Source organism: Anas acuta, chromosome 12 (assembly GCF_963932015.1).
Source record: "Anas acuta chromosome 12, bAnaAcu1.1, whole genome shotgun sequence".
Taxonomy (NCBI): domain Eukaryota; kingdom Metazoa; phylum Chordata; class Aves; order Anseriformes; family Anatidae; genus Anas; species Anas acuta.
Window position 1 is genome coordinate 14,301,375 of NC_088990.1, and position 25,590 is coordinate 14,326,964.

At 39.3% G+C, this 25,590-nt stretch overlaps 1 protein-coding gene across 3 annotated transcripts in view; it reads left to right on the forward strand.

Annotated features, from left to right (window-relative positions):
* DAPK2 (death associated protein kinase 2) overlaps window positions 1-25,133 on the forward strand; it is a 46,881-nt gene extending 21,748 nt beyond the window's left edge. For 2 of the 3 annotated variants that reach the window (XM_068695511.1, XM_068695510.1), the window contains exons 3-10: window positions 2,590-2,811; window positions 7,724-7,862; window positions 10,812-10,941; window positions 11,947-11,995; window positions 12,653-12,679; window positions 14,751-14,903; window positions 16,275-16,320; window positions 17,209-17,914. In XM_068695511.1, coding sequence (XP_068551612.1) covers window positions 2,590-2,811; window positions 7,724-7,862; window positions 10,812-10,941; window positions 11,947-11,995; window positions 12,653-12,679; window positions 14,751-14,903; window positions 16,275-16,320; window positions 17,209-17,856 — 1,414 coding nt within the window. In that variant the 3' untranslated portion in view covers window positions 17,857-17,914. Of the gene's footprint in view, window positions 1-2,589; window positions 2,812-7,723; window positions 7,863-10,811; window positions 10,942-11,946; window positions 11,996-12,652; window positions 12,680-14,750; window positions 14,904-16,274; window positions 16,321-17,208; window positions 17,915-20,669; window positions 20,760-20,938; window positions 21,020-21,597 lie in introns of those variants that run through there. The other variant, XM_068695512.1, reaches the window with a different exon arrangement.
* The last annotated feature ends 457 nt before the right edge of the window (window positions 25,134-25,590 follow it).

Below are 25,590 nucleotides of genomic sequence, written 5' to 3' on the forward strand. Positions count from 1 at the left end.
TATAAGGTTCTGAGTATTACTGCTGTGTATGTTTCATACTTTAAGTTCCAGCTGTAGTTGCATCTCTTGCTTACCAGCCCGTGAAGGATATAATAATATTGAAAGCAATAACAGCTCAGTGCTTCTGTAGTGTAGCCATGGGGGGCTGCACTTAAGGATTGTGTTTGATTGTTACAAAGGGATCCTGGCTGATGAAATCACAGTAGGTAAAGGTTATCTGTAAGATGAATCTTGTCCTTACAACCCTTGCTATAATGCCCTGACTACGGAAATATCTGATACTAAACATACGTCGTGGGACTGCAGAGCTGCCAAGTCTTGCAGAGTGAGGTCTCAGAGATACGGTGCATTGTGGCAGGAGAGACTGGGTGTTTTTTCAAGCATAGTGTCTGATGTTTTTTTTTCTTCTGTTTGAGAAGTAATTGGCCATCAGCAGACTTCTTATGAACAACAGCTTAGGTAAGATGGCTCTTTTGGTGGCAGGGCCTTGCATACATGTTATGGTTTATACATTCCAGCCAAGGGTAATGATTTGACCAACGCATTAGTTGACTGTGGCTTACCAGAGCAACACAAAAGAAGAGTTCTACTTCTTCCTAGAGTTTGAAAGTTCCTTCTGCAACACAGTGGGAAAAAAAAGATGAAATATTTTGCATGTTTTTATCTAAAGTATGAATGTATCAAATATTAATTGGTGGGATATAGGGTGCACATGGTAGACTTGAAGCTTCCTTGCTTTTCATTCTAATTATTGTGAAAAGGGCAAAGCATGGATTTTTAGCTAGGATTAGTGTCCTAACAAAAAATATCATCAACCTTATATCATAAACCTTTCCTTCCATTCAAATTCTCGTAGGTTGAGGTGCAGAGAGATTCCTACAAGACTTGTCCTGTCAGCAGCAGTTTGCCATCAAGCTCATCAAACACAATCTCCAAATGCTGCTGTTAGAGTAATTTTCCATGGCAGTTTTACTGTGCACTACACTTCCGCACTAGGTCCTTGTTTCCCACCAGCTCAAATTCAACCTCACCTTTTGTTTTTCACTTTACACATTATTATGTCCAGATCTACACCAGTAACTTGTTGGTTGTGAAAAGGTGGAGCAATGGACAATCCTGAAGTACCATTAGGTCCAAGAAGGCTTGTCAAAAGCATGTAACTGTTTAAAAATGAGTAATTTATTAAAATTTATTAAAATTACTTATTTAAAAATTACTTATTACTTTATTAAAATTAATTTTATTTAAAATTAATTTTTGTGAAGCGAGGTAGAAGTGGCTCTCTTACATGTCCTGGGTAGACTAAATGCAAACTCAGAGTGATTTTATTTCCTTGTTTGTATGTTTATGATGACCTTTGTGTGATTAAATGTTCCTAAGATATAACACAGTTGTCCTTGTCTGGAAGAAGTTATTGATTCCAAATGGGATGGGCAAAAGGATCCTCTGAATAATCACAGTTTCATGCCATATTCTTGCCTTACACAGAATTGATATTGTTTAAATCCTTCTTTAGCTACACACCACCTTTCTTTTTTAATTTTGGTTAGATTTATCACAGCTTGATTACAGTTACTTTTCAGAAAGACAGATGAGAAGGAGGGAGCATCAGTTTTGTGGAGATGGTGCTTCTGAGTACAAAAAGTGCCTCTCAAGGGCATGATGAAGGGAGAAGAGTTCACGCAAATGAGAACAAAGCACGGTCCCCTACTTGACTATCGAAGAGCCAATAACAACTGTCTCATCTTGAGAAATTCACATCACTGACCTAAGGCTGCAACCTGAAGGGTTACTATTGTCTGAGTCAGTCATCTGACCTCCAAGTGTTTCCCTCTTAAGAGATAAGAGGGAAATATTACAATTGGAATGAAATGTCTTACTTCAGGAGCCACAGTCAGGAAAATGTTATTAGCAAATAGCAGCTACGTGTCTTTTAAACTTTAATGCCATTTAATACAATGAGGAATTCTCTGTCCTTGATGTGCAGTGAGAAACCTGTGGTTATTCCAGTTATATTTACAGCCAAATTATCAATGAAGTGCAGAAATGTGAATAAACCATTCTTTTATTTGAAAACTGGTTACTGGAGGCCAATTCTGCATTTCTGAAGGGTCATCAGTCCTTTGAGTTTGTTTCTGAGAGATTATTCTGAAGGGAAACTCTTCAGTGTATGCATGTCCTCTCAAAGCATCCAGTGCTATGTCACAAACTTGGCTGCCTTAAGCATCATCCAGTGAAGGACTGATAATTTGAACCTTTTGAGCTAGTTCTTATTCATTTAAACATGAACTGCTTTTTAGAGATTGAAACTTCTACCCTCCTGTAGTCAGACACTGCTTGTGTTTTCTACGTTTTGGACACAGCAGGAAGCTAACCACCTTGTTATGCTCCTAGTGACTTTAATGTGGAGCTCTGACAGTCCCCAGTGTTGTACGGAGAACAAGTCTGTATGACTTTAACAGTGTTGCTCAGGAGAGCTTGTAGGATCAAGCTTTGTATGTGAATGGCTTTTTCAGAAAGCTGTGAGATACTACCAGAGGATTATATGAAAGGTTCACCAGAGTTTTTATCATTGTCTTTTTCTTTCAGTGGCCAGTTTGCGATTGTGAAGAAATGTAGAGAAAGGAGCACAGGTTTGGAGTATGCTGCAAAGTTCATTAAAAAGCGTCAGAGTCGGGCCAGCCGTCGCGGAGTGAGGCGTGAGGAAATCGAACGGGAGGTGACTATTCTGCAGCAGACCCTACATGCCAACATCATCAAGTTGCACGACATCTATGAGAACAAGACGGATGTGGTCCTCATCCTTGAGCTGTGAGTAAGGGGACTTCCTATCCTCTGGGGCAGGATGAGGTAAATAGGAACAGGAAAGGGCTGTAGAGGCTGCCAGAGCACAGAGGCACTGCTGAAATGGAGCTGTTGTGTTCTCAGGCTGCACAGATCTTGGCAGAAGAACTGAATGAGGTTGCTGGTAAACAGGCACCCTGGTCCACCCGTGTGTCCTGGGGATACAGGTGTACCTTAAATCAGCTGAGGCCATTGTTCCTGAGCCAGGGACTGTTGTTCATTTAAAAACAGTTTGCTAGCAGAGGGATTACCTCATGTCTGCCCAGTGCTGCTCTGATGTGAACTTTGGAGGACCTTGGAGGAACTACAAATGGCTACTGACACTCATCTCATTTTTCTTCCTGCATTCTTCCCTTCCAGTGCATGTGAAGCTATCAAGGCCTTTGCAACATTTCCAGTCGTTCTCACTACACCCATATTTTTCTCATTTACAGTACCTGTAGGGAGAGGGGATGGGAGGGGAGAAGGTGAGCACAGAAGAGTTTTTTGAATTCCCAAACTTTGACTACTAAGCACAAATAGCAGCAGGGTGGGAATGAAGGAGAACTGTTTTTCCATCTAGTTTTGCCATGCGATGTGGGAAAACCCTTGTCATTGAGGATCCACTGACAAGTGAACCTTCCAACCAGGTCATCTGAGGACTGCCCTACCTCATCCCTACTTTGTGACCCATTGGGTTGTCAGACTGCTGGTTTAGGATGATTATTATACATATTTGGCTAAATATCATAGACTGGTTTGTGCTATTTAAGGAGAGATTTAAAACCAGCGGCTTCTCTGTCTGGGCTGAGGGAACACAGGCTTGTTCTGCATAACCTGTGCATGTCCCTTCCTGGAAGAATAAACGAATATCCCAGAGAAGCTGGAGGTGAGGTTAGGAATCATCATAAAGTCTTGGCTAAGGAACCTTTGCTTAGTTGGAATGTGAGTTTGCATTTCAGGGAGTCACCTTTGGTTCTTTTGCCTATATTTAATCTCACTGATGGTAAAGAAGTGAGAAAGCCTGACTAATAGGTGTTCACAATGTAGAGAAATGATAATTATTGAAGTCTGAAACAGTATCAAATTTGTCAATCTCTTTCTCAGTCAATTGAGTAAAAACTAGCCATGATAAAAATTATTTCACTTTTTAAAGAAATGAGAAAGGAGGAGGCACCAAGTGATTGGGTCTCCTTATATCCAAACTTAGACTGTTGAAATGAATTTGGATGAAATTTGGAACTTGACTTGTTGCCGTTCTGGATGTTTCATTGTAGAGGATCAGGACTGTAGTAGAAGAGAGTATGCACAGGTAATCATCCAGAGCCATGTCCAAAGCATTTTCTGTACAGTTCATAGTGTGTGCTGTTGAAAGGGAAGTAAATTATTTTACTGCATGTGCAAATATATTTGTGTTGTTGTGGCTTGGCTTTCTGAATCACCTGGTAACTGAGAGCCAGGAGAAACCTGAATACCTGAATACATGCAAACCAGAGACCAGAATTGTGTACTTGTACTCATCAGAGACAGGAATGGAAGCAGCTCTTCAAGGAAGGAGCTTTGTTGGTCACGGTGTAAGATTGTGGCTTATGGGGAGGAAATTTGCCATGTAGTGAAAGAAGAAAAACACCAGTCTAAGCCCTTCTCATCTATGTCCTCCTCTTTGTGCAGCCAGTATCACCTAGTTTACAAAGCCCTGAGTTTTAGAGGAGCTGTGAAGAAGGGGACATAGCCTTTATCCGTCAGTTCATGGCCCTGAAATAAAGCTGTGGACGGGGAGGAGATACTCTGAGGTGGTCTACTTACTGCGATGTTAAGATATTTAGTAAATGGTGCAGTTTTTCTGTGTGTATGAGGAAGGAAATACAAAGACATCGTAGCTGAAGTTATGTAGACCGTTTGTTCCCCAGGGCACTGCCCTGACCTTGTGCATGGAATCCAAACAATGAAGTTTTGATCCCTGAGTGAGATGAAGTAACCAGTAGCTTTCCAGGGGAGTCAGCATTTAAGCTTGGAGCGTTCCTGGAGATTAATGTGACTGCTGGCAGATGGCATATGAGTGATGATGAACATATGTTAATTTTTAAGTATATGTCTATGGCTAAATGTTGATCTGTAACTGGAAGTCTCTGTTTTAGAAGACAGAAGAGGATCTTTTTCTTTTTCTTTTATTTTTTTTTTTTTTCTGAAAGCTACTTTGCAGCTACTTTGTGTTGAAACAACCTCCCATTTCATGAATTTCTACTTTTTCCTGTCCTCACACGGATTGACATGTTTTGTGTGTCTTATTGTTAAGCTGTAGCTTATTGTGCTTTTGGAGGGCTGGGTGCAATGGAGCTTAGACATGATCAAGGCCACTGCATCCATCTGCTCTACACAAATTGAGGATGATAACTGCTAATAAAGACAACTAAATTCTCTCCATAAGCAGATGATTTCTACTCCTGTCACACTGATATCAGAGTCTTATACTCCCAGCAATTTATCAAAAGAAACATTTCAGCACCTGGCCAAGTAATCTTATGACAAGCTACAGTGGACTTTATCTTCAAAAGAATGTTCCCAGTATTCCTGCTTAATTGAAGAAGCTGCCCAGGTGTTTAAATCAGGCTTTGGCTTGACTTCTCTCCCAGTTCAGACTGTGCTGGCACAGACAAGAGTATCTTCCCTTTATATGGGGGCTGATTCTACAGTTGCTGTTTCTCCTATTGTGGAGCAGAAGAGCATTGCCAAGTTCACTGTTGTTACACACACCTTGGCGGGTCCACAGTTTGCCCTTCCATGTGCACATTGTTTGGGGTATGCTTTTTTATGACCTTGCTGCTCTTTGTCTCATGGACCCTGCCGTGAGGCTGCTTTGCCTTCTTACTCGTAGTCCTGATTAAAGAGCCTGCCATGAGGAACTGTCACCAAGGAGCCTTCACAGAAAGAGACAGAGGGAGTAGTGTGCCTGCACGGTTACATTCCAGAAGAGTACAAGAAAGTATCCCAGTGCAGCTTGCTTCCTGGTGACAGGGCCAGAGTGCCTGCCGGAGGTGATTGCTGAAGTGTAGTTTGAATAGCAATCATCAAGGAAATGGGACTTGCCTGCTCTTTGTACACAGATTTCACTGAGAGATTAGCAGATTTCACTTACGGATTTCTTTAATGGCATGTCAGCTAGCTCTAATAATTTTTTAGCTTGCTAACAAAGGCCCCTAAACCTACCATCATTCAGAACACTGTGTTCTCTGGCTCCTGAAATGCACAGAGTAAAACAAAAACTGTCCAGCAAGGTTGATGGTAGTGCTTGACACCCTTGGTATGTGTCACCTAAAAAAAAAAAAAAAAAAGCAGAGACCAAATGAGAGTCTCATGTGCTGAGTAGCTGACAGCCAGAGACAGCAGTTGTACTGTATTCCTGGGTCATTTATTTTTGTTTGCTAGCCAGTAAGTAGTAAAGATTAAAACATCAAGTGACCTCTGCAGGTGAAGTCTCCTGCCTCATGTTGCATAGAAAGTTTCTGGCGATGTAGGAACTGTGAAAAAATATCCATTAATCGATATGCAATTAATCAGGTGCTGTGTAAATCTCTGCCTCGTAACAACACCTACAGCAACATGGAAACTAAGAAATGAGCCCATTTCTGTGGAATTTGACACAGGGTTCTTGTTTGCAGTTGACCTCTCTGCAGTTCTGGAGCTGTTCACAACAGTTGCTCTGAAAGAGGCAAAGTCAGCTTGTCACCACCAGTGTTGTAAAGACCCCGGGGTCAGAGGAAATTGCCTAAAAGTCCTCTGCAGTACACAGGCAATGTAATCTAACTTGACTGGAAGTCACAGCACTTAGTTAACTCAGACCATTTCAACCTCCCTGCTTATTTTACTGATATTTATCAGACAACAGGGCCAAAAGCTTGTGTTCCAAATTGACTGTTGGATCACTCAAGTCTTGTGCTTGGATTCTGAATGGTGAGCACAGGTAGGTGGGACATCTCAGCCCATTGAACCAATTTGTTAAACCCAGTTAAACCATTTTGTGTACGTCTCCAACAGTAAAATGGAATGAGAATAAAATGTGTAGTATCAATAACAGTGTGAGCTGGAAACAATAAATGTGAGTGTAATTATGAATAACAACTGCAAACAATGCCCAGTTCAGTATCTAGATAACACTATTTAATTATATATGGAAAAACATCACTGGAACTCTCAATACAGGACATAAAAATGAAAACAGAAGTCTTATGTACTAAATACATATGGAATATATTTCATTGTTGGTGTGAAAATTCATAGTAACTTTTAGCACTTCCTTGATTTGAGAAAACAAATTTTAGGTACCTTCCAAGTTGCTGAAATCTAGTTTGTTTTAAAAAAAATCAGCACAAGATAAATGCTCTCCTGTCAGTTGTATCTGTCAGGCCAGAATCTGTATTGGCTGTTCTGGAAAGATCTGCTGGCAGATCTCATTGCTTTGTGTTACTGATGGCAACTGATAAGAGAAGTAATTCTTTAACAGTTGTTGACTATTACAGCTTACTCTATTTCCCGTCTTGTCCTGAGTGATAATGTTGAAAAAAGGCAGTTGAAGTCGTTAACAGCAAAGCCCATGTACTGAAGTGTGTGTATGTCTGTAGATTTATCAGACGTTGCACCCCTTTTGGTCCTTCAGGATGCTTGATGAATCAAACCTTGCAGCATCTATGAATTTGAGAAAGATAATCCTTAATTTAGAGGGGAGGAAGCTGGAGCCAAAAGGAGGTTTTGTCATGTCTGGGACCACAACACAAAGCTCTAGATTGTCTGTAAGGGTGGCCTTTTTCTAACTGCATAGAGGTTTTTTAATTTAGTTTTCTGTATTTGTACTCATGTCCTACAATGCAGTAGATAACAGGAAGTTTTCTCGTGCATTTTGTAGTGTGTCTGGTGGAGAACTTTTTGACTTCCTAGCACAGAAGGAATCTTTGAGTGAAGAGGAAGCAACCAGATTCATCAAGCAGATTTTGGATGGTGTGAACTACCTTCACTCTAAGAAAATAGCTCACTTTGATTTAAAGGTAAAGATGCTGATTTAGAGTTAACATTCCTGCTGTTTTTAATTACTGACTGCAATTTTTACAATTTGATGCATATCTGTATCTGGTAACATGCCTAAAATAACACGCCCACTATGTTTAGAATAACGTGAGGAGTATGAGTCATTCGGTGCAGTCTGGTTAACAGAGAGACTTCTTGCTTTCTTAACCGCTTAGGGCCTTCAAAGTACACCACACAGAACCCTCTACCTGCTGTGTCAGGTGACATGCATAGCCTAATCAATACAGAAGAGACTCTCTCCTTTTGGTTTTGCCCTGCCTAGGTGGGCATGCTTATCTGAAGCTAGAAGTCTGTCATCCTTGGGGATTAAACACTTGACTATAGAATAAAGTGCTTTCTCAGTTGCAGACCCACAGCTATAGAACTGGCTCCTCAAACATTGCTGCTTCCAGAAGTGCGGTCAAAATATGCTTTCTCCATAGGAGAAGATAGAATGAAAACAGGAAATAAAGGGAACTCTTAAAAGAGTCCTTCAGGAAAATGAAGGAAACTTTACTGCTTCGTTACATGTTCTTTGTGCTAACTTTAAATCCAGGTTAGGGTAGTGCTAATTACTGCACTGATGTGTGTGCTATAGACAGACTCCTCCTAGAATCTCAAGACACATATGCTGATTGCTTGTGCTAAATGTATGCCTAACACTGTCTCTGTCTTAAAGTTCTTGATAGTCTTCATGTTCATGGCATTTATGCAGTCTTCGTGAATGCTGAAAATTACATCTAGCCTAACAGACTAGTTAGCAGAAACTACCATTGAAATCTTCACTTCAGGAGGCATGTACAAAAGCATGTGAGATGTATGAAGCTATAAAGGGATGTACACTTCATTTTGGAATTGCGATGTGAATCCAGAAGCCAAAGACTGAAGGTTTTCACATTGTATCAGGAAACAGCATAATACCTAGTGGTATGAAATTATTGACCTAGTGATATGAAATTATTTTGTGAATATAGGTACGATTTTTACTATATGGATCTCTAGCAACTAATTTAATATTTAATACCAGTGATATCAGGTGGTCGATATGGATGTTACAAGAAATGCAAAATAGAAATGAGAGAGGATAAGTAGAGAATCATTTCACTGACAGAAAACATCAAATGACCTAAAAAAAACATATTCATAGAATAACTCTCCTGGGTTTTATAGGACTGTTATTGGAGATTCACTAGCATTAATGCTAATAATAATAATGCTAATGAGACCCATATTTTAAGGCAGTGATCTGATTAGATGGAAGATAATGCATATTTACCTCATCACTTGACAGGGCTCCATTGATTGCAGTGGAGCTGCAGAGTCTTACACTACCTAAGGAATAAAACAGTCCAGGAGGTAGTAACTGTGACTTTTTGCCATTTCAGTCTGTTCTTTGTGCTCCAGACAAGCTTATATCTTGTACCAGCGGTGAGCACACATGCCCTAGATCCATGGAAGAAGACTGGACTTGTTAGCCAGAGGCTAAAATATGCTTTTAAATATGCTTGGTCCAATGGCTATGACATTAAATTATTCATATGCTTTCTTTCCCAGTGCAGCTCTGAATGAATGTGTGCGTTACCAGGAGATATTAGGATCTGTTTTGAAAAGGCCAGGCAGCTGTCAGCAGTGAATCAAATTGTCTCACTGTCGCTCTTGAGCTTATGATTAAGTTATGAAAAATTAATGCATTGAAGCTCTTCATCAGACAAATTGAAACCACAGTTAGTTCTGAAACCTGTGATTCAGGGGGTGGCAGGGAGTAACTAAGGCTGAGAAATTTAGTTGGAAAAAAAAGAAATATCCATTGCATCTTGGGAAGAGTAAGGAATGAAAATCTATTTTAGAAAAAGCTAGCTCTAATTTCAAAGTTGTTCTAGCTTTGGTTCAGGGCTTTGCCCTACAAACCTGTAAGAAATGCTACATGTTTTTTTAATGGCTTGCTGTTATACATGAACTAGGACCTCTAATCCCAACGCTTGCCACTTTCAGAACTATTCGTATAGCAAATCCTGAATCTTTCTGGGTCTTCTTGTTGCAGGTATGAACTTACTGCCACAGAAAATAGTGTTTTCCTTCCCTACGTAGGTTTAGGTGTGTCTAGAATCTCTTAAAAGCCACTTGCAAAGGCATTATCCAGTGGATTCTGGTTCAGTAGGAGCAGCTGGACAGAAGTACTGAAGTTTCTCAGTGTAAAATCCTGTAACAATTCTGCCTAAATGCTGCCAGCCAAACTTCTTAGCTGTGCAGCTCTCCTTCAGGATCAAGCAAGAGTGCTCTGTCCCCACTTTGGGTAGTTGCACAGTTTTGGCTACCTGCTAACCTGTTACATCTGCACTGGTGGTTGTAACTGAGGTAAATCCATGGGGTCAGGGTATGGCATCTTCCAAGGGGGCCTTGTAGGCCAAGATATATTTTATAATCTAAGAGGGGACAAAACATACCACGCTCCCAGTTCATGTTGTATCACTGTGCTGCTGGGATAATAATCTAGTGACATGTTTTATCAGATGAGTGAACTAAATACAGTAGTGTGGAAAAACTTCTGTCCCACTGTGAAAACAAGGATATGTTGTTTACATCCTGGCAACAGCCAGCATTAAGAAAAGCTTGGAAGTGCTAGTGGGAAGGTGAGAGAAAGGAAGACTTTGTCTGAGATGAGAATACAGACTGTAGAAGGAGGAAGGTATTACTTTTATCAGTTTTGTTTCACTATTGTGAAGTTCTGGTCCATTTGTTGATGTCAGATTTCACAAGTTGTCATCTCTTTATCAAAAGAGTGAATTGTATATTGGTAGGCACAGGTATGCACTTCTTGTTCTATGGTGCTGTGTATGTGAAGGAAAAAAACATTTGATAACTCTTAAGTGTAGATCTGCTACTTTCCCAAGAGGATATAATAACAAACATCTATCTTTTGTTATTTTTAGCCTGAAAACATTATGCTTCTAGACAAAAATATCCCTATTCCACATATCAAACTCATTGACTTTGGCCTGGCTCACAAAATAGAAGATGGAGTTGAGTTTAAAAACATTTTTGGAACTCCAGAATTTGTAGGTGAGTGACCAGTTGCTTTGTCTTGAATTGCAAGTCCTGAGTAAGTTGTGACATCATTTTGAAGTTAAGAAACAATGAGTAGAAGTAATTTTCATCTTGTTTGTATCAAGGTGACCTAAATCTGGAGATTTACTTTAATTTTCTAGAACAGGCAAATGGTGCTTTCATTAGATGTGCTCCCCCTGTGAGAGTAGGATGTTGCCAAATAAATATTTAGAGACACAAATTCAGGCTTCAGGTTGTGAAACACTGCAATGCAAATGATCATTTTCTACTTGTTGCCTGGGGCAAGTAAGCTATCTCTGTTAGATACACAATTCCACAGATTTCTTTATGATTTCTTACTAGAAAAAATTACTTCCCTTATATTTTCCCACCTGATTTTCTTTGTGTAGCTTGCTGATCATAATTCTAATTTGTTTCTCTCCTTTCTTTTGGTTTCGTTTGGAGGTTCTGCAAGTGGGGAGGGGAGGGACACGTAATTCATATTCCAGTTAACCACAACTGTTGCTTGACCTGAGATCATTTCAGTGCTGTTACAGACTCCTGTTTTCATCTCAGTACCTTGCCTTTTCTCTTGCACGCAGTCTTACATGAGGATGATTTCCAATAAGGAAATATTTTTATAACGATAACAGGTTTTCACATGGCTAGCAATGTAGCCTAGCCTGTAATTTTAATCTCTTCCACAAGAGCTAGTTCTGATTAACTATGAGAAGCTAGCTTAAATAACACCAGTTAAATGTCATTCTGAAAACAAAACAAAGCTCAAATAATTTGCTATTGAAGGCATGATTTGCACTATAACTTGCATATGGTATCTGCTTGACCCTTCCTGAGTTGCCTTATACTTCAGGTTACTCAGTATGATCTCTCCTGGACACTTGTGAACTTGAATTCCTATCAGAACTGTTGAAGTATAAACAGTGTATCCTATAACTACCTTTCATTTTTGCTCTCACTTTCCCTTCCCACCCACATTCTTGTTTTAAATATCTTTTACAGCTCCAGAAATAGTAAATTATGAGCCACTGGGACTAGCTGCAGATATGTGGTAAGTTCTTAACTTCTTTTCCAGGTTGCTCTACTAGTAATTTTTCCCAATTTGTTCTGAAGAGAATCCATTCTACTGCAAACAGAACAAAATGTAGTTACTAGTTCATTGTTCTGTCTTTCAATTTTTATGGATTCTTTTTAATAAAAATGATGAGCATTTAACTTCTGCAAAATTGCATCGGAAAATTTTAATAATGGCAGTTAGAGGGTTAAAAGGTTGACACTGTCCACTGCAATGGAGCAATCTTAAAAGAAAACATGTTCTTGTAATGCCTGTGACAGCTTTATTTATAAGAGCACTGCATGCAGAGGAGACCTGTGTACTAATCTGATCTGCTGAGAAGGCAGCCAAAAGAAGTCACCCCGAACAAAACATCCTTGCTTCTGTTTCTTTTTGGTTCTGGTGTGTACTGTAGTAAATTCTACTACAGTAAAACAATAATTTAATAAATATAATCAACGTTAATATTGATGTTTCAGTGAAAATGTAAATTTTACATTGTTCTTTTGTTTTAAGAAAGATAGTAGCAGTTATCTAAGACAATGATGGCTTTCCTGCCTGCATAGCAACAACTATTGGCATCTCAGTATTGTGTACACTGAAAAAGATACAGATCGTATAGAAACCCTGCAATTAATCTCCTTTGTATTACAGGAGCATAGGAGTCATCACCTACATACTGTAAGTACAACAATAGATTAATTCCTGTAAATGTGTTGCTAAAGCACTATTGCACTAGTATGAAATAGCTTTTTCCTTCAGTCAAGCAAGAAAGGAGCTGCACACGCAGGACGGACAGTCTAAAGGGAAATATTATCCTGAAGCCTTTTCAAATTTAAAATGAAAAAAAAAAGGTAAAAGAAATTAAGAAGGTCATTATGAGCAGATGAAGAACAAATGTCTCTGGCATTGCTAGGCATTTCATCTTCTTATGAGATCTCATTAGCACAAAATGATGTAGAAGATGGAAAAGCATATAGTTTGGCCATAGAATGGTTGAGTTACTAGTGTGCAGAAAGAACAGAAATAGAAAATGTAATAGCAGCATTTGCAAGCTGAGTTATTTCTGGTGAAAACAGGCAAGTTTGAATAGATAGGGGTACTGGTTAAGCCAAAGCTTAGGTTAAAAGGTTTTAAATTGTTCCAAACCCTTGCTTTTTATCAGCATTCTGTTTTCAGTGACACATGTACTTGAAAGGACATAGAACGTGATTAACTGCTTTTTATGGGTCTTCATGAATGATGAGGAGAAAACTTTAGAGTTGAAGAAAAGCAGTTTGGAATACTTACTTTGTGATTACAGGAATGCACAGGTGCCTAGAAGTACTCAAGAGTTTTTTTCCATTGCATTAAGAGTTCTGGAGGGAGAATACTGAAGTGAATGGGTCTGTGCTGTGTCCAGTAGTCGATCAGTTTTATCCAGTTGGCTAGTTATGATTGCCATAGTAATTAAGTTTGAAAGTGACCTCCCTACAAAAGATCAGAAAAAAAGAATGTGCTTTTTGTGACAGGAGGAGTCAACTTCTGTGTTATGTCAGATAACAGGAATTAGTATGCCTTTATATAGTGTTACCTGTTAATGTCAAAGCTTTTTGTTCTGAAGAATTCTGAATAAATGGGAGTGTGTTTAATGATACTGTGTACTTTAGAAAATATGGCAGCAATCAAATGGATGCCATCATCAGGGGTAGAGGTCAAAATGCACGCAAGTCCTCAGTTCAGTAACTGGTGGAGTGATTCACTGAGTTATAAACGCAAAGCCTTTATCACTGATGTCTGCTGTTAGGTGTTCACAGGCACTGAGTCAGGATATGTCAAAAGTCACTAGGTATTAGGATTTGAGAATACTTCCATTTTACAGACCTCAAAACTAAGTCCTAAAGAGGAAAAAATTGTCAGAGAAGCATGGAACATCAATGATCACTCTGACACTCGAATTTTATGGAGTGAAGGTAAATAGTTATCAAAGACAAAAGTCATCAGTCACCGTTGAGAGAGAGGCAAAATAAGCAAATCAAGATGAAAGTATTTTCTGTCTAGATAAAGACTACTGAATTCCATTTTATTACAATGTTGTCTCTTATATCCATGCAGTTGGAAGAGTGCCGACAATGAAGTCCTGCATTGTTCAGAAATGGTTGGATTCTATTGCAACCTAAGTCCCCTTGTGGATTCCTTTTAATGAGCAGTGTGCCCACACCTGTCCTGTGGAGTTGGCCTCCAGACAAGGCCATGCACCTGATTTCTGGTCACATGTTGTATTGTGGTTCCAGCTGAGAAACATCTGGCTGAACCTTCTGTGCAGGGAACTTGTCAGTGGCTTTGCAGGCAGAAAATTGAAAGCAGGGTTTTTTCTGCCTGAAAAAAAAAAAGTCAATATAAATACAACTTCATCTGCTTGACTCAATGGAAATTTCTGCCTGGTGTAGTGTTTGTGGGGTTCACAGGGACAGAGGCTCTCCTTAGCTGAAGCTTTTTCTACTTTGATTAGCAGTGACTTAAATGAGACTCAGAATGGGAGAATCTCTGCATTTCTGTCAGATCACACAGTGCTGTTCTAGAGAATTTCAAGATGACTCAAAACCACAGATGGAGCAAACCAAAGCTGGACGTGTCATTTCCCAAGTGGCATGGCTGCTACAACACAGAGATGCACAAATGTCCCAAGTGTACATTACATAGCCACTGTCATTGAATTAGAGGATCTCTGCTGTTTATTTTTCTGATTGGTTCTTCTTTCTGGCTTATCCAGGCTTAGTGGTGCATCGCCTTTCCTTGGAGAAACTAAGCAAGAAACACTTGCTAACATCACAGCTGTGAATTACGAATTTGATGAAGAATTTTTCAGCAATACCAGTGACCTGGCGAAAGATTTTATTCAGAAACTCCTGGTGAAAGATACACGGTAAGTGAAAATTCAGAAGCATTCACCACTCTTGTAGAGAAACTTAGTGAAATAGCTTGCTGAGTAATCTGCAAAGGTTTCTCTGCAATGTGTACCCTGCTATTGAAGAGCAAGACAGCAGGAAAAGTTCTGTGGCTGTGCCTGTAGTGAAATACTGCAGCTACAAACCCTACCAAAAGGAACCAAAATCTCCTTGGTTAAATTTTAATTTCTGGACTACATCCTCTCCTGGGTCAAACTGGTACAACAATGTGTAGGTGAAGGACTGAAAATGGTGTGCAAGATCTTTAGTTCTAGGTAATCACCACTCCAATATTTCAGTCTATTATGAACTACTTGCAAGGAGATAACACTGACACATCCTCAGAGGTTCAAGGACGGAAGAATCTCTACACATGCTCCTGCAGGAATTGTTCTTTAAGTCTCTGTGCATCTGCTACAGTCACCTAGAGTGTGTGTGATAGTTTTGTTCTTAGTTTTATTCCCAGTTATTGGGAACCCTAGACTTCAGTTCATTTCTTCCTTTTAATAAGCTACATATAGAAGTAGCATCTCATTCCCTTAAGCCTGTTTGTCCCAGAGGGATGTCAGGCCACTTGCAGTTCTTTTTAATGGCTTCATAAGGAGAGAAGAACAATATTAAAAAGGGACAAGCTGTTGTGTCGAGACTTCTGCAAATCCTCAGGCTTTAGTATATGTTAGAGTAGGTAGGGTCTGAGAGGTTTGCAAAGGTCTAGCAACCTCTTTATAAGCAAGGGAAAGTCAGGGATATTGGTATCAGTCACATGTCCAGAGGCAGTCCCTGTGCAATGCTGTGATTCTGCCTTTGATGCTCAGTGGTGATAGGGTGCTGTTCACTGAACTGCAATGATGCAGGAATGAATGATCATGTTTGATTAGGTTTGAAGTGTTTCTCTCAGAAATGGTATTTTCAGGAAACGGCAGCTCCAGGAGTGATGTAATATTATGCTCTACTGGATGCTTTCAATATAATTAATGATGTGTATCATGATATAGTCATATTAAAGGTGTATAGAAAGAATTTATTCTCTAAGCACGTAGGAAAAATATAAGTAATGTTTTGTCACTTTTTATAGGAGGGTACACAAAAGTACAGACAGATTTTGGTCAAGTAGGAATTAAAATTATGTGGAGTGAGGACAGCTCCTTACTGAAACTTAGAACATTTACCAATCTACACACAAAACAGATGCTTTGTGGAAAAACATAACCCAGAAGTTTGATTATTAGTCCTGGAATTATCTTGATGCATGCTTTATTGGTTATACAAAGCCCAGGAGAAGGTCAACGGCCTTGTATGCATGGTATTTCTTATTCAAATCTGTATTTTATTTATTTATTTATTTTTAGGAAACGGCTTACCATTCAGGAAGCTCTGTCTCATCCATGGATAACGGTAAGACTGAGTAAAAAGACGGATCTTTTTTTTTTTTTCCTTCTGTGAGCAAAGCAGAAAAAATGTTCTCTCTCTTATTGATGTGATAAATGGAAATCTGACCTCTAAGCCATTAGAGGTGGTACGCATCTCAAAGAGATGCACTGGAAAAGAAGCTGTTTGGATCTGACTCAATCTTAGGATTTCTGCAAACCTTAATCATGACCTTTTATTACCATAGCTTTCAAAAAGAGGGAGACAAACAAAGCTTTGATGTTTGTTGCACATACAGTGTCCTACATTAGACTGTGCTTTGCGTTTCTCCGTCCATCTCTATTTGCATGGATATATGCTGCATATTGGGTTTAGTGCTTTCTTGAGTTGAGAGTTGACCATAACCAATGTGAAAATATAATTTCCCCCAGAATATAACTGCTTGCACCATGTGTGTTGATTTGCATACACTTGTGTCTGTATGTATTTTTTTTCCATCATAAATGTTGCTTGTTTGTGGATAACTCTTTCATTGAAAATACATTTGGCTAATCTCAGCATGACTAATGATGTTTGAAATCCATTTTTTGCTCTGCATCGTGTGAAGCATTACGTGGAGTGTTTTCAGGATTGTTGTTCTTCCTTTTACAAGTATGGATGTTTCTGAGACTGATTTAAAAAAAAATAACAAGAAAATAAACTGGGGCCTGGTACTTAACACTTACTGCATTGGAACGATTGCACGATGCTCATCACACTAGCTTTTTTTTCCTTTTAATCAAATGCATGAAGAAAAATCTGTGGGAGCAAAGAATCTTCCAGAATTGTGAAAATTCAGGCTGCATCCTTTGTGTAGACTTTGAATTATTGCACTGCCTTGTAAATGTTCAGTAATACTGCTTCCTCTATCTGAAGACTCACCAGCTGAAGGAAGAAACAAAAGTCGAAGAAAAGAAGGTTGAGAACACACAGCTGAAGACAAAACGGCTGAGAGAGTACACCATAAAATGCCATTCGAGTATGCCTCCCAACAACACCTATATCAACTTTGAGCGCTTTGCACGGGTAGTAGAAGACATTTCACTTATGGAACGAAATTTCAGCAATTTGGCTGCATCCCATGATTCTTTGCAGGAGGACATTGATGCTCTGGTTTCCATTTATAATGAGAAAGAAGCTTGGTATAAAGAAGAGAATGAAAGTGTGAGGCACAAGCTCTCTCAACTGAAGTATGAATATCGTAAAATTGAATCCCTGAAGAGGCATCTACAAGACGATATCAAGACTGTAGGTGCTAGTCTCAAAGGCATAACTGGGAAATACGCTGATCTGCAGAGTCAATATGAATCTCTCAGTCAAGAACTTTCTGAAGATCTTAAGTGGATACAGGATTTAATGAGTAGTTTTCAACCGGAAAATGGAAATGAAGCCTGTGTGAATGGAAACTTTGACTCTGTTTTCAGCAAAGATATTAATGAATCACTAATGGACCTATTAAACAGATCTTGCTGTGAAGAATTCCTTGCAGGGTTGAATCTTGATGTAGCAGAATCAAATCAGTAATGTCGTAGGTTGGATTAGATGTGGGCTTTGCTGCTTCTCTCTATGTACAGCAGTTTTTTTTTTTAAAAAACAAACAAATCAGTTCATAATCTCTAAATAAAAACATCACCTAGAACTGAAATAGAAATTCTGATGTATTGCACAAGCTGCAAAGCTGCAAAACCATAAATCCTAGTACTAAAGTTTGTAGCATTGAAGTTATTTTCCAGTGTTTAGTGTCTGAACTTGCAGGAGGTAGGTTATCATTGCGGTACGGACCACATCTAACCCTGTGGCCTTTTGCACTGCTTATAGTTTATGGTTCCTAAAGTGTACCAAGTAACGAATGTGGAAAAGCAAGTAGTTCAGCCTGTACTTACTCAAGGCCGGGTGCCTGGAAACCCATAAAGAATTTCTGGTAGCATCTTTGGCTGGATAAAGGAAACAGTCATGTAGACCTGCTATGGGCAGAACAGAAGGGAGAAATATTTGCAAATTAAATCTGTGCTCCAGCACAAAGTAAATGATGTAGTAATTTAACATTTAGTACCTTGGAAATTCGCTGTGAAATGTCTGCCAATGAAGAATGGTTCAAATTATTTTTTTTAGGCCTGTTATTCAGGTTGGGATCTTTTACCACTAAAAGGTATAAGCTAACAGTTTATTCTTCAGTTTAAAATTCAGTTAAGTTTCCTGTCCCATACCAAAGAGATTCATTTGAAAGACAGAGCTGGGAATTTATTGAACTGATCAAATCACTATGTATGTAATTTTGCAGTGCAAATATTAATGTGAGTGATAACAAGCATAGACATCTGATTTGCTTTCTACAGTAATGCTGATGTCACAAAGCTACAATCGATTTGAGAGTAGTGTTCTTGCTATGATGTTTTTTCTTAAGTTTTAGAAAGTAAAAGAAAAGTTGGCCCAAGCTTGAATCCTGCCCTGCTGTCTTGTATTTCAAAGAAGTCACTTGATTATGCAATATAATGTTCACAGATGTACCTCCATTTTTTGACACAATAAATTGTTCTTTATGTAGGACACAATTCTTCCTTGATGATGTAGTTAGTGACTGAAAAAGAGATGTTGGGCTTCTGTGTACTGGGAAGGTTTGCAGGCTAGGTTCTGCAGCTAGTTTGCAGCCTCTTTACTTAGCTGCATGAATTTGCTGCGAGGTGACTGTTATACAGCTACAAGAATTAGAGAGGTAGGAGCCAAGCATCCCTGCATCAAAACTTTTTTTTTTTTTTAAATAAGGAAGAGAGTTTTAATCTTTAAAAATAACCTAGAGCCCAGTGAGGGTTGATATCTTCAGAAGACTCTCAAGAAAGAGAGTCCGCCTTCCCTCAGCTGTAATTTCATGTCCTCTGTTCATATAGATTTTCTTTATGAACAAATGCCCTGGCATGATGAGAAAGAACATGAAATGAGGCCACTTTGTTCCCAAGTGTGATTGGCTGAGGTTAATATATCTGTGATTCAGTCCTTGAGGCTAGGGTTCCCACAGCCAAAGGAGGTAATTGATATACTGCTTGCAAAGGTATTCTAATGACTGAGAAAATGACAGGGACGTTGCTTTGCAGGCTACTTAGAAACTGATAGGCAGTTATTAACAGTTGGGAGTGTTGTAAAGTGGGCTGTTTTGATTTGCTGATGGCTGTACTGCCAAAAGGTCACTCAGAAATTTTTCATGATGATTACACAGCTGACATTTAGCCAGTGACATTTTTTTCCACTTCAAATTGATTTCTGGTTAAGGTTTTTGTTGTACCATGCTAGCCACTTGCAACATGAGGAAATGATATTTAGTCTTTATATGCCCTAGTTCAACAGTGCACAAATGGTGTGTACATCTAGATGCGAAGCATGTCTAGCCCACAACTCAGTATTTGTAGAAATCAGAACGGTATCCACAGCATTTGAGGAGATGAGTGACATTTGTTGTCTCATAAACATTATTACTTTGCTTGAAAAAATGTTTAATCCTCACTGATGTGTTTTTAATTGTCCTTTACTACTCTTTCTTTGGTTGTCTGCCTTGGTTGCATTCTAGTCCAGCTCAGTACAAATATTTCTGAGTTGTCCACCTCCTACATAAGTAAATTCCAGATGAGCTGAAATGGTTGTCACTCCATAAGTTTTGAAGGGTTGTCTCCCAGCCTTTTTCTTCCACTTTTACCAGATCTGGTACTGAGCTTTTATTATGTCATCCCCAGTCGAATACAAGTGTCTGGTCTTATGGATATATTGATGTGGATTTGGAGTTCAAAAGTACTTCATTTTCAGAAGGGCTGTGTAAGGGTCTGCAGAATATCTGTTCTTTATCTCCAGGTTGGCATCCCAAAATTTTAAGCATGTGTCTGAATTTTGATGTATATGGTTTTTTTTGTTTGTTTTGTTTTTTTTTTTCCATTATTAGATACTGTAATTCTTTCCTCATACATTTACTGCCAGGATATCGGTGTCTCGTGCTCTCATTTTGGGTATGGTTAAAGAACATAGTCTGAATTTTCTTCAGATATGCTGTACCATATATCCTGCTAACTAATACTCAATTACAGCTAACCTTTTCCCATTTTATTGTGATGTTTTCAGCAAAACATGCTGGAGTGAGTTTGATGAAGTGCTACTAAGGTGATGAAGGGATTGGAGCATCTGATAAATGGGGAGAGGCTGAGAGAGGTGGGATTGTTCAGTATCAAAAAGAGAAGGCTTGGTGGGGAACTTAATCTATAAAAACACCTGGTCAACAGGAGTACAGAAAACTGAGCCATGCTGTCCTTATGCACCAAAGGAAGCCGAGCAATAAAATTGCAATCTTTATCTTCCAGCCAGTGGACAAGCAACAAGCTTTGGTACGGCGAGAATCTGTTGTTAACTTGGAAAACTTCAAAAGGCAATATGCCAGAAGGCGATGGAAGGTATGACAGTAAGCTTTTAATCCTGCTCGTCTAAGGCTTCTTGAGTTAGATAGGGATCAGAGGGCAAGACAGAGCTTGTAAAAGTAAAATTGTAAGATCCATTAGAAAAATGAAATTTCTTTGCATGTGTCTGCAATGCATCGGTGTTGTCTAATTCTTGTTCTTCCCTTTCTCCATAGCTTTCTTACAGCATTGTCTCGTTTTGCAACCACTTATCTCGTTCACTGGTGAAAAAGGTCCTAATACAGGATGAAAGTTTGGTAGGTACCTTTTTCAAAGAGGAAGAAGAGAGGGATATTTTAATATGAATTGAATTTTACTATGCTTGCATGGATGTACAGGCCAACAAGATGGGCATGGTTTTGAGTGGGAAACCAGATAAGACCACAGCATCCTTTGTGTGCTGCTAATGCCTCTGTAGTTGCATTGTTCCAGAAATGTTGGACAAAGAGAAATGGTGATTCCACATGGCCTGTAGGTGCTTGCCACATTTATTCTATAAAGGAACAGCATGGAGGCTGCAGATTATGTCCCATATACCGTATGACAGCAATACCGTGGTGACAACCATTTCATATACCAGAGCAGTAACTGTCCTGTCTGAATGAGCAATGAGTGGCTGTGGGGAGTCTGCACAGCTACTCTTGTCACCAGCAGTGTGATGGAGGGTGGGGGACCCGTCACTGCATGTGACCTGGAATGAAAATCTGGGATCCTTCTGTTACCTCTACGCTAATGATACCTAATAATACCAGATACGCTAATAATACCAGAGTGCCATATTTAGCAGTGTGGTATTACATTTATGTGACTGAAACAATGTGCCTCTTTATTTCAGAGAAACTGTGAAAGTGATGGTGAGGATCTTCAGCAAAGAAAAGCCACTCTTCAGAGGAGAAGCAGCATATCCTAGTGTCATTAGCATTCCATGGGCAGGGAACAGAGCAAAGTTTCATCCTTGCTGAAAAAGCAGTCCTGACAGCAGACCTTGACTTTAGTCTGAATCCTTGGTATGATGCTTCCCACTTCTCAAACAACACCAACAACTGGATAATGTTGTTAAACATCCACTGAGCATTTTAGAATATTGTGGGGATGCAGATTTCCAGGGAAATGCTGCAGCACAGGCACCACATGTGTGCTTTTATATATTGGGCTTTTTGGGATACTTAAGTCTATTTGTGATATCAACTGCACTCAGGATGTGGGTTTTCTACTGATATTCCTTAACTGCAGAATAATTCACATTTTGCACAATGACTAAGTCTATACGCATTATTTCAGTCAGGGAATTTGTTACTGAGTCTTAAAGAAAATTTTATATGATTTTTGTATTTGCTTATAGCATATCTGATAGCAGATATCTGACAGGTGTCATTGGCTGTGTGCAATACTCACTCTGCTATTGCTGTCATTGAGGAGAAAATCATAGTGCCATCATAACCTTGATTTCATCAGCCTAGCAGTAAACAGTTCTCTATTCCAATAAGAATTGTGCTGTGGCCATCATCTGTGGCTGGTGGATAGAAGACTAACACAGCTGCCATTGGTCAGTTGAGTACAACTGATTTTTGCCACAGAGAATGAGATGTCTCAGGGCATTTTTTGTATGAGGAAAGATTAAAAAAAAAAATAAAAATCTGTAGAGGCATAGAAGTTGTCATGTACCCAAATGAAACATTTTTACAGAGTGATGGGGGGATGCCTCACCAAAACAGGGCACTTAAAAAAAGCCAGAGTATATATAAAAAGTCTTTAGTCTTTATTAGACTTTCTTATTTTTTATTTTACTTTGTCAGCAAATTGGAGATTCATTAACACCTATTTACATAGGTGCCATTCAAATGTAACCCAAACTGCACATACCTGTATTTTATTCCAGGGGGTTTTATTGAAAATTGAGTAAACTAGCATTCTGAGATAACTCCTTTGTGCTAGGAAGTTGTATCAGCCTAACTATCAATCCATATAATATAAACCAGTGTTGTTCAATTGGTACAAAAAATGCACATAGATGAGGTTATTGTTTGTATTGAATATACTGGTTGTTAAAAATTCATATTTATTTTGCCATTTAATAAATCAAAAATCACAAAGCAAACCTCCTAGAAAGAAAAATAGATTGACAGGAAAAATGATTTGGTTTGGCTTTACAATGATCACTTCCAGCTTCAGGTTTTAGAGCTGAAGGTGTGAACCAGGTTTTGAAAACTGGTATTAGGTTAATTTTGCCTGTAATCCAGTTTCTGAGAAAGAAAAATGTGCTACTTTTATTTATACTTTTGCATCCTTTCTTAGGTAAAGGCTAAAATGCAGTTGACAAGAAAGTATTTCTGTGAAAGGAAGGAAATGTACAAGAAGGATTGCAGAAGAGAGGCAGAAAGTATGAGTTGAGGGAAGAATAATAACTTAAATTGAAGGAAGTGGGGAGGGGGCAAAAGCAGTGGGGAAGCAAGTGAGTAAAAGAAGTGATGTGTAGGGAGTAGAGGTGAACCTGGACTGGGAATGTTGAAGGAAGGGCAAGAGAAAGTAGGTATAGAAAATGTGAAACAGGAGAAGGAATGTTTTGGCAAATATGACACTGCATTTTGATACTATTGCTTTCATTTCCTTTTATTTCATCTCTTGTGTTGCCATGGCCTATGACGTGTCTGGACAAGTAAGGAGAGGGAGCATGGACTTCTCATTTGACTGAAAGGTGTTCTCTTAGCTTTCTGTTTAATTTTTAAGGTAGAATACTAGTAAAACCCGGAGAATGGTAGATATTGCACAAGTATTACAAGATCAGGCTAAGGTTTCTAGGTCAGTTAATCATTTATTTGTATTAGCTAATTTATATTAAAACAAGAAACTGCCTCTGCTTGTTAGGGTTTTAGTTCAAATCTGCTCCTTGGGCTAGCAATGTTGGAAAGGGAGTTGACTTGTTTTTTTGTTTTTGTTTTGGTCCCCCAAGAGAAGATGAGGTCATTTTGGTCAACTAGGGAAAGTTAGAACTGTGCAGCTACAGATTCTTTGGCCATCTCTTTATTTCTTTTTTTTTTTTTTTACCAATAGTTTTAGTTGTTCTAATAAGCCTTACCTCATCACAGCCAGCTGGATACTAGAAGTTTGAGATGGATCCATGGCCAGCCTGGCATTGTTTTAAACTCCATTTTAAATCAAGGATGGTGTGGCAATTTAACGCCAGTGCTCTCATGCCTTTTCCTCTTCTCTTACCAAATTTTGAGGGGCTCTTCCCACAAAGAACCACATAAGTTTGAGTCCAGCCTTTCCAGCTACAAAGCTGAGAGGCGTGATGTTTTAAGTGACTATTTTGTCGCTTCGTCAAACTGGGGTTATATTGGTAGTTCACTTGGCTGACCCATACCCTAGATTGAGCAATAGGAGATTTATTAAACAATACAGGGGGAAGGAGGGAGCACAGTGAGTTTGTTTGTATGTCTGCTTTTTTTTTTTTTTTTTTTTTTTCCCCCCCCCGCAAATTTCCTTAGTTCTGCTTTGATCAGTTGAGCTCTGAGACATTTGTCAGTGAAGCCAACCCCTTTCAGCTAGACCAGGTATGGTGGCAGCCACTCGTGCCATGTTCCAGCGTGGCCATGCAAGGAGCTCAGGGCTTGGATTGTGCAGCAGCGTTAACTGCAGAACAATGTTCCTGCCATTTTTTCCCTCTGCTTGCTTTCAACACAGTTCTCTTCTACTACAATGCTAAATAATCTTTCAAGTAGTTTAATAATTGTTTTATTATTATTATTATTTTTTTATTTTTATTTAAGTCACTAAATGTTTGCTTATTTCGGCATGTAGGGAATCTGCCCATGTATACCTGTCCGTTAAACTCGTGGCCATATGTGCTTAAAGCTGTTCCGAACTGCCTGTGTGCTGCTAGCAGAGCTTTTGAGGTGTGGGATTCTTCCCACCTTCTGAAATGCCGCCCTCCACTCCCTTTTTGTCTGAGGGGTTTGGAAATAAATTGCTGGACATTGAGGCCTTTTGCACTGTGAAGCGGCATCACAGGGACCAATTAAATCAGCTGTTTGCCTTCTGTGTAGTTTCTTATATTGTAATGGACAGAGATGGACCGTTCTTATCAGTGGAACAATCCTGATGAAAACCAAGGTTTTAATGAATGATATACAGTCTTGTTAAAGGTTTTAAATGCGCTCACTGTTGTTCAGAATATTTTTGGAATGGAATAGGCTCTGTACTTGTTGCCATATTCATACTTATTAATTAATATTGTGGAAATTACCCTGTCACAATTTGAGCTTTACTTGTTTTTATCATTCATCCTGTAGAAGTTGAGAACAGATTTTTGTTATAATGTTCACCGAGATGATTTTGTATATATCTTCTAAATGTATTTTATATATATATATATATATAAAGAAGAAAAAAAAAGTAGAAAATGAACAATTAATTATTCTTAATTGCACTGTGCTGTGTTTGTACATGAGGAACCTGGCGAGAGCTGAAAGCCGGAAACAAAGCAACTGTTTTATTTAAATAAGTTATGACTTTTTATTTCATGTTACTGCTGTTTTTTAAATCCCTGTGCCTATGTTTTTATTAAGAGAAACTGTGACGTGTATGTGCCCGGAGTGGCTCAGGCCGTCGGAAGCAATAAAGTCGATTTGGTCAGACAGCGCGCGGCGCCTCCCGCCTTTTCTGTCAGCGGGCGCGAGCCCCGCGCTGCCCCGTTCCCGCCTTTCCCCCGGGGCCCCTTCCTGCCGCTGCTGCACCGGCCGCCTTCCCGCCCGCGGCGGCACGAGGCGGTGGCGCGAAGGCAGCGGCGGGCCCGGGCCGCTCCCCTCACGGCGGCGGCAGGTGGGTG